Here is a 12,556-nt window from a genome sequence, read left to right as displayed (position 1 = left end):
GTTAAGGCAGAAGGAGAGGTGGGGATGAAATCATCATGGGAATAGTGTGGGACAAAGAAGAGTACAGACAGTCTGGGGCACCTGGGTGTCTCAGTCGGTATAAGTGCCCAACTCTTAGTTTTGGCTCAGGTCATGATCTCACAGTTCATGAGCTGGAGCCCTGTATCAGGCTCTGCACTGGTAACATAGAGTCTCTTTGGGATTCTCTCTCTGCTCCTTCCCTGTTTGTGTGCTCTCTCTCGCTCTCAAAATAAATATTAAAAAAAAAAAAAAAAAATCAAGGACCGTCTTCTTAGGGAACACTTAAAATCTGGATGTCTATGTGGGCAGATTGGACAGAGAGGCCCATTATTTGTCAAGTAGGGAGACTGATAGGAACTGGGGAATGAATGCTGGATACCCAGAGTGTTGTGCAGTTTTGTTTAAATTTGGCAGTGACCTTCCTCAAGGACCTCACTTCACTGATGTTTTGGGGCTAAGTATATTTTGCTGTTCCCACTTAAAATTTAATTCACCCTATCCCACTCTTATGAGGAAGCTTTTGGGTAGAAAAGCCTGAAGAGTAGTAAGTTGATGGTGCTCAAACTTAAGGGTGCCCACCTGGAGGGCTTGTTAAACAAATTGCTGGGCTCTGCTCTTAAGAGTCTGATTCAGTAGATCTAAGGTGGAGCCCCAAATCTGCATTTCTAAGAAGTTTACTGCTACTGGTGTAGGGACCATACTTTGCGAACCACTGTGAAAGGTAACTGACTGGTTTTGCATCGGGAATAAACTTGCTTAATGAGTTTAAGATATTGGTCTGAGCCCTTGAAATCACCTCAAATGTTTAATGCGAGTATTTGTGTTAGATGTTAGGGCTCTAGTGTGAGGGTAGTCTAGAATCACCTAACAACCCATCTGGAGTTGTTTTGATTAATATATCTCGAGTTCTATCTAGACAGAATCCCCAATAAATATTAATTGATTTCATAGGGATCTAATGAAAGACACGGTCTTTATCCTTAGAAGGTCCCAGGGAGGACGGTATATCAGAAGCGGAGAGGCTGCACCTGGCCTCCCAGTCGCGGCCCTTCTCAGCCGCCCGTCACTGAAAAGGCTCCGGGATTCCTCAAAACTGCTGTGATTTGAGAAAGCGCCAATGGGATTGGGGATGGTCCTTGGGACCGAGAAAAGTGATAAAACCGGCTAGTCCACCTGAAGGGAGCGTCTTTTCCCGCAGGTGGAGCTGGGAGGCGCGGACTAAGCGAAAGCGCGAGCCAGGCTGAGCCGAGGCACCGCCCCTCCTGCTCCGGGGGCGTTCCCGGCCGCCGCAGCTCCCCTAACGGGCTGGGGCGGTGGCCGCTGCGCTCCGCCTTCCTGGCCCCGCCCCCGGCTCCATCTTGCTGGCGACCAGTGTTGGGCTGTAACGCTGCTCCCCGGGGTCAGGTGAGCGATGGCGCCCTCTACCCTTCCTGCCCCTGTCCCCCGGGTCACGTCGGTCAGGCCAGCTCTGGGGCTTGCCGTGCGGGAGGTGGCGGGGTCCCGCGTGTATCCCCGCGGTAGGGCTCGGTGGGGGTGCTTGTGGGCCTCCCGGGTGGCGGGCGTCTCGGCGTCTCTGTCTCCGGACCTGGGCTGCCCGGTGGGGTGTTCGGGCGGAGGCGCTTTGGGGTGGGATAGGCTAGGCGGCCAGCCAGCCAGCCTGGCGGGAAGACGGGAGGACCTTTCACCGTCCTCTGTGCCACTCGGCTGTCCCGAGATTAGAGGGACTAGTGACACCCTGCACGCAGGCAGGTGACTACAGGTGGAGGGAGGGAAGCCAGAGGATGACCCTGCTGAAGCCACCTCAAGGAAGGCTGAGTAGGAAAGCCAGCGAGAAATACCGAAAGCTGTCTGGCTAGTGACTAGACTTTGCGGTGACACAGCAAATTTAGGGAAACTTGGGAAATTTGTACTGTGCTTAGTGAACCGTAGGACAGGGCCTACGCCTAAAATTGAACATTGGCTCGGGTTTATAATACTTGGAAGCTATTCTAGGAAATAGCTTTCCAGATTTGATTTCTATTCCCTGAACAGCATCAAGTATGCTGATTAATAGCCCGTCCTGAGCCAACACTTCCCATACATAGGGAGATGGCTGATGTCCACCATAAAGTGACAAACGAAAAGTCGTCCAACCTTTAAACTCGCTAGTATCTTCTATCAGGTGGGGAGCTGATCTGATAAAGTAATCTGTCCTAATTAGAGCTTCATGAGTCACCTTTCAGGCAGGTAAGGAGTCTCAAGCACTAGATCGGTAGAAGAGAGAATTTTAGCTACTTCAAACTTAAGCTGCTTTTTATTCCTCACTGGTGATGGCTGCCTACCTTGTCCAGGAAGTCATGGTTGGCCATGACTCTAGTTCTATATCCAGTGGCCCTTGCTGACTGATTTAATTAGTCCTTCCCGACCAAGAGGCAAGTTTTGGAAAATTGTAGTATCTCCTGTTGGCCATCTTCATTTGCCCTTCCTGTTCTGTATTTGTTTCACAAATCTGCAACAGCTGCCTCTTGTGTTCCTGGGCTTGATGCCATCTTGAGACTCCTGTAGTGAGACCCACCCCTTTTAGTAGCTGACTCACTGGGTGGAGATGGTCTGGAGAACCAAGAATGATTTCTAGTCTTTTAAAAGTAGTTGCTGGTGGAGAATGATAAAAAGGAAGTAAGAACTCTTGTTTACCATTCCTTGGGCAAAATGAGTAATTTGTTGAGTCACCATAGGGTTTAAGTTTTTACAAAAGCTTTTTAAATCTAGCTTTTGAATAGATGATACATGCACGACTCCAAAAGGGGTAAAGGTACGTTGAAAATTAAGTTTCCATGGGGTGCCTAGGTGGCTCAGTCAGTTAAGTGCCTGACTCTTTTTTTTTTTTTAAATGAGTATTTATTTTGAGAGAGAGACCCAGAGTGTGAGTGGGGGAGGAGCAGAGAGAGAGAGAGAAGGAGACAGAATCTGAAGCAGGCTCCAGGCTCTGAGCTGTCAGCACAGAGCCTGACACCGGGCTCAGACTCATAAACCATGAGATCATGGCCTGAGCTAAAGTCAGACACCCAACCAACTGAGCCACCCAGGTGCTCCTGTCTGACTCTTGATTTTGGCTTAGGCCATCATCTGAAGGTTTGTGAGTTCGAGCTCCAAGTCAGGTTCTCTTGGGATTCTCTCTCTCTGCCCTTCCCCTGCTTTCGTGCACGCTCTCGCAAAATAAGTACTAAAAAAGAAAAATAATGTAGAAATGGGATTTTGTCACTGGGACAGTTCTTGAGATTTAGAAATTTAAGTTACTTATGTAGTCTTTGTTACCGTAACTACTTGTTGCCTTTAAAATTATTAATTTTCTCATAAACTATTATCAGATTTTTCCCCCTTTCTTTTGACACTGACCTCTTTTGCCCTTGGTCCATCTGATTATTTCTAAGATGCTGTTGTCCCTCTTTTACTCCTTATACCAACCATACTCCTGTTCCTATTTTTACAACTGGGTCTTTGGATTCCAAATGATTGTTTTAGAACTGACTGGATCAGTCTCTTATTATCTTTATTATTGTAACTTTGACTCATTATATGCCTATTCATTCTCAATTTGGTGTTTTTAGCTTCTTGTGCTTATGTTATAAAGAACACTACAATAACTTAAATTTATTATCTCATTTTCCTGTACTGTGTATTCACTTTATTTATTTTTAATGTTCATTTTAGAGCACACGAGCAGGGGAGGGGCAGAGGGGGGAAGTGAAGAGGATCTGAAGCAGGATCTGAGCTGAGAGCAGTGAGCCCAATTTGGGGCTTGAACTCACGGAACTGTGAGATCATAACCTGACCCAAAGTCGGCTGCTCAACTAGCTGAGCCACTCAGGTGCCCCAATATACTGTGTACTCAAAAGGCAGGATGCTTTTCTCCCTCATCTTTCTATCAGCACCTAGGACAGTACTTATTACATAATGGGATTTCATTATGTTGAATTGGATTTGTTTAGGGTCTTGATGTAAAAGAAATGGATAATCGTTTACAGCCATAATGGGGAGAAGAGCCAAAACACATTGAAAAGTGTGCAAATTATTTGGTAGATCCAGAAATACCAAAATATTCTGGTACCAAAATATGATTCAGAGACCAGCAGCATCACTATCACCTGAAAAGCCTAGTTAGAAATGCAGAATCTTGGGGCGCCTGGGTGGCTCAGTCAGTTAAGCGTCTGACTTCGGCTCAGGTCATGATCTCACGGTTTGTGAGTTCAAGCCCCGTGTCAGGCTCTGTGCTGACAGCTCAGAGCCTGGAGCCTGTTTCAGATTCTGTGTCTCCCTCTCTCTCTCTGACCCTCCCCCGTTCATGCTCTGTCTGTCTCTGTCTCAAAAATAAAAACGTTAAAAAAAAAAAAAGTAAAAAAAAAAAAAAAGAAATGCAGAATCTCATGCCCCATCTCAGAACTACTGAAACAGAGTCTGCATTTTAACAAGATCCTCAGGTCATTTACATACATAATGAAGTTTAAGAAGTACTACTTTATCTTGTACATTGTTCAAAGAAGGGAGAGATTAGAGGCACCTGGGTGGCTCAGTTGGTTGAGTGTCTGACTTTGGCTCAGGTCATGATCTCATGGCTCTTGAGTTTGAGCCCCACATCAGGCTGTGTGCTGGCAGCTCAGCGCCTGGAGCCTTCTTCAGATTCTGTGTCTCCCTCTCTGCCCCTCCCTTACTTGCACTCTGTCTCAAAAATAAATACACATTAAAAAAAGGGACAGAAGATTTGAGCTGGATAAGTCAGGAAAGGTGAGCGAACCCAGGCATGAGGGCCAAGTCATTTAATAACAGTGGCTTAACCAAAGGCACATTGGGAATGGTTTAAGTGGTAGAGATGTCTCATTGGAGGTTAGGTATTGTTAAGAGATAAAATGAATAGATAAATTAGAGCCAGTACTAAGGAGAACTGAATTTCAGGCCTATACATTTTCGTGTGATACTCTAGCAGTAGTCTTTGAGGAGGTTTGACCTGAAGAGTGATATGCTGAAAGAGGAGCATTTTAGGAAAATTCATCTAGTGATGGTGCCCAGGAAATTATAACTGTGAGAGTATATGCAAGATAAATAGAAAAGTAATTTTACTAAAATAGGCATCAATGATGAAAACCTGGTGTAAGGATATGGCCATGAGAATAGAAATGATGGGTAGAATAGGAGAGGCATTGCAAAGGAAAAAAAGAAAAGTGTTGGGTTACTTACTGTACTTAGTAATAGGTAATTTAAGTAGTGGTACTAGTGACAGATACAGGATTTTTTCCCAAGTTTTTATTTATTTATTTATTTTTCTTTTTCCAAGTTTTTATTTAAATTCCAGCTAATCAACGTATAGTGCAATATTAATTTCAGGTGTAGAATTTAGAGATTCATCACAGTACCTGGTGCTCATCACAAGTGCCCTCTGCAGTACCCATCACCTATTTAACCCATCCATCCACTCAACTCCCCTCCAGTAACCATCATTTTGTTCTCTATAGTTAAGATATTTTCTTGGTTAGGTATGGGATATTAGGATTGATCTGGTGGAGAATGATGAATATTTAATTCCAGACCAATACCGAAGGCCTCTTAACTGGCCTCTTAGTCTATGTTTCATTGTGTTTTGATGATTGTCTATCTTAAATTATATACTATCTTTTGCCTTGCATATAACATTGCTGTTCAGCTTCCCTACCAATGTATCATCACCATTTTATTTATTTATTTATTTATTTATTTATTTATTTATTTAAAGTTTATTTATTTTGAGAGCAAGGAGGGGCAGAGATAGGGGAAGAGAGAGAATCCCAGGCAGGCTCCATGCTGTCAGAGCAGAGCCCGATGCAAGGCTCGAACTCACAAACTATAAGATCATGACCTTAGCCCAAAGCAAGAGTTGGATGCTTAACTGACTGTGCCACCCAGGTGCCCCTATCCATCACCATTTAAAACTTAGTTTAAACCTTTGGTAATTCTGTTAGTCTCCAATCTTAGTACAGTGTTTTATGGTAGATGCTAAATAAATGATTTTATATAGATGTATTTGCCAGGTATATTATTATATTTGACCAATAGTTTTTTAGATATAAATAAATATTTATTTATTTATTTTGAGGGGGGGGGAGCACAAGTAGGGGAGGGGCAGAGAGAGAGAGAGACAGAAAATCCCAAGCAGGCTTCGAGCTGTCACCACAGAGCCCGGTGTGGGGCTCGAGCTTAAGAACTCTGAGATCATGACCTGAACCGAAACCAAGAGTCAGATGCTTAACTGACCGAGCCATCCAGGCACCCCTAGATATTTTTTTAAGAAGGAAATCTTGCAATTTGTGACAACATGAATGAATCTTTTTTTTTTTAAGATTATTTATTTATTTAGAGAGAGAAAGAAAGCTTGTGCATGCACATGAGTGGGGGAGTGGCAGAGGGAGAGGGAGACAGAGAATCCCAAGCACCTTCCTCACTGTCAGTGCAGAGCCCGACATGGGGTTTAATCCCACACACTGTGGGATCATGACCTGAGCTGAAAGCAAGAGTCAGATGCTTATGGTTAAGTCACCCATGTGCCCCAGTTTTTTAGATATGATCAGGCTATGAAATGGTATTGTTTTGAATATTTGTTTTCCCCTTATTTATTTGCATTTCTTTTAGGTTGGTAGTGTTTTCTTCAATTGCAAAAGGTACTTACACTATACATATATGCGTATATATTTGTGGTTTTTGGGTTCACGTTGGCTGCATTTGTTTTACATGAGTGGTCTTTAAAATTTTTTATAATGTTTATTTATTTTTGAGAGAGAGAGAGAGCGCTAGTGGGGGAGGGACAGAGAGAGAGGGAGACACAGAATCTGAAGCATGCTCCAGTCTCTGAGCTGTCAGCACAGCCTGACGTGGGGCTTGAACTCACGAACTGTGAGATCATGACCTGAGCCGAAGTTGGAGGCTTAACGACTGAGCCCCCGAGGTACCCCTACATGAACGGTCTTCTAAAAAAACCAAAAACTTTATTATGGAAAAATTTTAAATGCACAACTGGACAGAAGAGTGTATTGAATATCCACATACTTGTATAAATAATCAACTTATCTAGTTTCATCTATACTCCTGCATAACCCTTTTATATGATTTTGAAGTGATTCCCAGACATATTTTGTCTATAAATATTCAGTGTATATCTCTAAAAAAGCAGATGCTTTACAAAAATCATAATACCATTATCAGACCTAAAGATGTAATAATTTCTTAACATCATCAGATTTTCAAGTTATTGTTTGCATTTCCAAATAGAAATGAGTTCCTTTTGAAGAAAATAACTTTCAAACTCTCTGGTGCAGACTGCAGTTTGCAAAAGATATTTCCCCTGTCATGTTTGCTGATCAGAATACTATCAAATCTTGATTACCATATATTATCAGAGAATAGGTAATGTATGATTGCCTCTTTAATCCCAGATTGGCTGCATTCTGCCACCCCACCTTATTTTCTTTTCCCCCAATTAGAGAATGTATACTAATTTTAAAATTAGTCTAAGTCTTGGGTGCCCGGGTGGCTCAGTTGGTTAAGCATCCGACTTTGACTCAGGTCATGATCTCATAGTTTATTAGTTTGAGCCCCACATTGGGCTGTCCGCTATCAGCTCAGAGCCAGCTTCAGATTCTCTGTCCCCCTCTGTCTCTGCCCCTCTCCCACTCTTATCTCTTTTTCTCTCTCAAAAATAAATAAACCGTTAAAAGACAAAATCAGTCTAATAAAATTGGATAAATAAATATATTGGCAAATATTGGCAAAATATGTAGAGAGATACTTACACAAGGCTATTCGTTGTAGCACTGTTTGTAAAAGACTAGAAACAACTCAGATGTTTGCTATTAAGTAAACTATGGAAAGTCCACAAAGTGGAATACTATGTAGTTGTAAAAAGGAATGAAGACTATCTATACTGCTATGAGTGGTCTCTAATAAAAGAAAAAAGCCAAGTGAAGAAACAGTGTATGTATTGGCTAAATTTTATCTAAGAAAGGAATGGGGATATAAATATATACATATCAGCTTAAAAAACACAATAGATGTATAAGCCATAAAAATAATGGTTACATATAGGACGAGGGAATGAGCAGGGATAGAAGCTAATATCTTTCTGAATATATCTTGTTTTATTGATTTGACTTGGGACCAAGAAAATATTTTATGCAATTATAAACTGAAACTTAAAATTTTTTTTTTTTTTTTTTTTTTTTTTGGATAGGCTCCATACCCACTGTGGGGCTTGAATGATCGGCCCTGAGGTCAAGAGTGGCATGCTCTACTGACTGAGCCAGCCAGGTGCCCCCAAAGTAATCTTTAAAAATTAAAAGCACAGTGAAACAGGTGGACCAAATAGGTATCACATTGGTAGCCTAACTCTATAGGAATCATTTTAACTATCTTTAAAACACAGTAATTTGTTTTTTTTTTTTTAATTTTTTTTCAACGTTTATTTATTTTTGGGACAGAGAGAGACAGAGCATGAACGGGGGAGGGGCAGAGAGAAAGGGAGACACAGAATCGGAAACAGGCTCCACGCTCTGAGCCATCAGCCCAGAGCCCGACGCGGGGCTCGAACTCCCGGACCGCGAGATCGTGACCTGGCTGAAGTCGGACGCTTAACCGACTGCGCCACCCAGGCGCCCCTAAAACACAGTAATTTGACTGTGCATTCATAGTGGGGTGTATCCCAGTGTAATGCTCTGAATGTGTTTCCCCTAAAGATGACAGTATTTGGAGGTGAGGCCTTTGGGAAGTGTTAATGTAATGAAGGCAGAGCCCTTATGAATGGGATTAATGCCTTATAAATGAGGCTCCAGAAGGATCCCTTCCCCTTCTGCCACGTCAGGACATAGGGAGAAAGCACCAGCTATGAACCAGGAAGAAGGCCCTCACCAGAGAATTTGATCATGTTGGCGGTTTGATCTTTGACTTCCAGCCCCTGGATCGTAAGCAATAAAATTTCAGGTGTTTTGTTATAGCAGCCCATATGGACTAAGACACCCAGAGACACCCCCACCCCAAATTGCAAAAAAAAAAATTTTAAGTTTATTTTGAGAGAGGGAGAAAGACATGTGCACAAGCGGGGAGGTGGGAGGCAGAGAGAAGCAGAAACAGAATCGCAAGCAGGCTCCATGCCATCAGTGCAGAGCCCTATGCAGGGCTCGAACTCAGTGAACTGTGAGATCATGACCTGAGCTGAGATCAGGAGTCAGACACTTAACCGACTGTACCACCCAGGTGCCCTGCAAAAAAGAATTTTTAATTGTTTTTAGCAATCATGTTGTAGCAATATGGGTATTTGTATTAATTTCCTGTGGCTGCTGAAAGCCAAAAGTCCTAAATCAGTGTCTCTGGGCTGAAGTTGAGGTGTTAGTAAGGTTGCACTCTCCAGGAGGCTCTAGGGAAGAATCTATTCCTTGCCTCTTCCAGTTTCTGATGGCTGCCAGTGTTTTCCAGTATCTGCCTCCATAGTCACATTGCCTTCCCTTCTGCTCAATTCCCTCTGCCTCCTTTTTACAAGGATACATATTACATTTAGGGCCCACCTAGATACTCTAGATAATCTCCCCCAAAGTCTGTAATTTAATCACATCATTTTTGCAAGATAAGATGATACTCAAAATCCAGGAATATCTATTGGAAAGCAGTTATTCAGCATACTAGTTATTATTATTCCGAAACTCTTATGAGTTTATATAGAATTTATACAGTAGGATAAAGTAGGTAGTATGTTAATGTCATTAGGAACTAAGAGGTTCAGTGTAAGGGAAAATATATATAAATATAAAATGTTAAATTAAAAACACTATAATTCTAAAATTGAACTTGAAATATCAATATGAATTTTTTTTTTTTTTTTTAATATTACCCTGTCCCATACTGAAAAGGCGTAGAGAAACAATGATCAACTACTAGCAGTAAACATTGCTAGTACTCTGGTTGTAATTTCTAAACATCAGTCATTTACCATGAGAACTGATCAGGGCTCCTTGGAGAGTAGACTAGGTCTGAGGCAAGAAAAATACAAAATGAGCCTGGAATATCATGTGATATAAAATGGCAAGGAAGTTACCCAAAATGTCTGGGAGATTGTGTCAAAACAATGTGTCAGGCAATATTAAAGGCTTCCCTTAGGGGCTTGGGTGCCTCAGTCAGTTAAGCATCTGACTCTTGATCTCAGCTCAGGTTTTGATCTCAGGGTCGTGAGTTCAAGTCCCATGTTGGGATCTGTGCTGGGTGTGGTGCCTACTTGAAAAAAAAAAAAAAAGCTCTGCTTGGCCAAAGATGGGAGAAATTGAACATTAATAAGAATAATAACTGCAATGGATTGAAATATATCAGATATGTTTATGTTCTTGAATTCATATTGATACTTCAAAATTTATTAGTCATCTTGTTATGCTATGGAACCAATTCATTTTGAAAACTGGTAAATGAAGAGAAAAAGTACAGTCTATATAACTATTTCAGGAAAACCATACAGTTGCTAAAGGGAAATTTCTTGATTCCAGATAATGAAGAAAAAATGATAGAATTAGATCCACACATTGATTATCAGCCACAAAAAAGAGGGACATCTGATCATTAGGTGTTTTCTGACAGAAACAAAACAGTATTTTTGAGTATTTGTGCCAAAAAAGGAATCTGAATCTGATCAAGCTTCTAGATCTGACTATAAATTTTTAGGAAATAACTTTTAAAGATTATTATGGAGAATCAGTTGGCAAATCCAGATAGAGGGATATTTCAGGACAAATTCTCTGGTTCCTTCAACAAATAAACTGCACTGAAAAAAATGAGAGAGGAGGCTTATAGACTAGAGACATTTAAGAGACACACCAAGTCACTAGAATATATGGACCATAGTTGTATACTGATTTGAACAGCCAAATTGTAAAAAATATTTTGAGATATTTGGGCAAATTTGAACACTGGATACTTGATGATATTAGAAAATTATTAAATTTTTAAGATACAATATTGGTAAATGACTATGTTTTAAAAGAGTCCTTCTCTTTTTACAGATAGTATATTGACATACTTGTGAGTAAAGGGATATGTTTGGGGATTTGCTTTAAATGATCTAGGAAGGATAGTGGTTGGGGTACAAATGAACTAGGATTACCTGTGACTTGACAGTTGTTGAAACTGAACATGAAGTTATCTGAACATTATATTAAGTTGAGCCACAAGAAATTTGTATATTAAAACGGTTGAATTTCATTAATGCCACGTAGTTCAATCTAACACTGTTCTTTCTAAAATCTTTCAGGTTTTCTATAATAAACAAGTACAAAATAAAAAGCAATAAATATTTAAAAGATAATTAGAAATTTGAACACTGACACATTGATATTATGGTTATATTTTTAAAATAGTCCTGTTAAGAAAAAATGTTTTTAGAGATATATACTGAAGTATGTATAGGCTAAAATGGTAGAATGTCTGAGATTTGCTTCAAAATAATCCAGTGGAGTGATGGGGAATGAATGAGTGTATTGAAAAAACAAAATTGGCCGTGAATTCGTAATTACTAGAGCTGAGTGTTGAGTCTTTGGGGTTTCTTATACTCTTTACTTTTAAGTTTGAAACTTAATCAAAAGTTTATAAAGAAGGTGTATGTGGATATGAATGTTAACTCTTAACCATTGTTTCCCATAATGTTATATCACCAAATAAAGGGATTTCTATGGCATTTGGAAAGCATTTATTTTAATCTTTACATTTTAATGTTACCTTCTCTTTGTGGCCAGAAACTATTGCAAGTTTTCCACATATGGAAGTGATATAAAATAGATTTAAGTGAAAAATTAATTGGCTTATAGATATTCCATAAATATTCCATAAATAATAGTGCTGGTAGTATTAAGATATGACAAAAATTGTATGGGGAGGATGAAGTTGGAACATTTACTATGCTATGCTGACTCCGTTGGTATGAATGGGGAGATGAAAAAGTATTTTATAAACTTTGCTTATACCTCTAATATTCACATGTTGAATACCTGACAGACTCTTGAAAGAAGATAGATTTTGTATAAAACCCTTGATGATATGTATCTTCTAAGGACTTAACCCTTATAAAAAATTACAGAGGACATTTTTTATTGTTACAGAATGTCATACCCAGGCTATCCCCCAACAGGCTACCCACCTTTCCCTGGATATCCTGTAAGTATTGCCACTTATAATAGTAAAATAGCTCATGTACTTGGAACAGGTGTTGTATAGGACTAGCCCATGACAGATCTTACACATATGCTAGAACAGGGGTCATAAACTCAGTTGCCCAGAGATACCGAGTAGAATAAGTGTGTGAAGGCAGGAGGTGGGAGGGAACGAGAATGTACTTGCCTCATTTATGGAAAGCCAGCAGCTACTCAGCTTCAGCCCAATGTCGCCATGCTGCAATGCAGACTCAATGTTGCTAGATATTCCATTTCTTCAAGTAAAGCCAGAAATACGGATTTGATGTGAAATTGCCCCAATTTTTTAAAATGGGAAATTAATTTTTTTTAATGTT

The 12,556-nt window shown here is 40.4% G+C and overlaps 1 protein-coding gene across 4 annotated transcripts in view; it reads left to right on the top strand.

Moving 5' to 3' along the window:
* The first annotated feature begins 1,336 nt into the window (after positions 1-1,336).
* The window catches only part of ANXA7 (annexin A7), a 53,079-nt gene continuing 41,859 nt past the window's right edge, over positions 1,337-12,556 (top strand). The window contains exons 1-3 of one of the 4 annotated variants that reach the window (XM_047826244.1): positions 1,406-1,425; positions 6,658-6,686; positions 12,150-12,204. In XM_047826244.1, the coding sequence (XP_047682200.1) occupies positions 12,151-12,204 (54 nt within the window). In that variant the 5' untranslated portion in view covers positions 1,406-1,425; positions 6,658-6,686; position 12,150. Of the gene's footprint in view, positions 1,426-2,789; positions 2,813-6,657; positions 6,687-12,149; positions 12,205-12,556 lie in introns of those variants that run through there. The other 3 variants (XM_047826243.1, XM_047826245.1, XR_007145486.1) reach the window with 3 other exon arrangements.

The sequence above is a fragment of the Prionailurus viverrinus genome, chromosome D2 (genome assembly GCF_022837055.1).
Source record: "Prionailurus viverrinus isolate Anna chromosome D2, UM_Priviv_1.0, whole genome shotgun sequence".
Taxonomy (NCBI): domain Eukaryota; kingdom Metazoa; phylum Chordata; class Mammalia; order Carnivora; family Felidae; genus Prionailurus; species Prionailurus viverrinus.
Note: the sequence above shows the minus strand (reverse complement) of the source record. Positions and strands in the feature narration are given on the sequence as shown.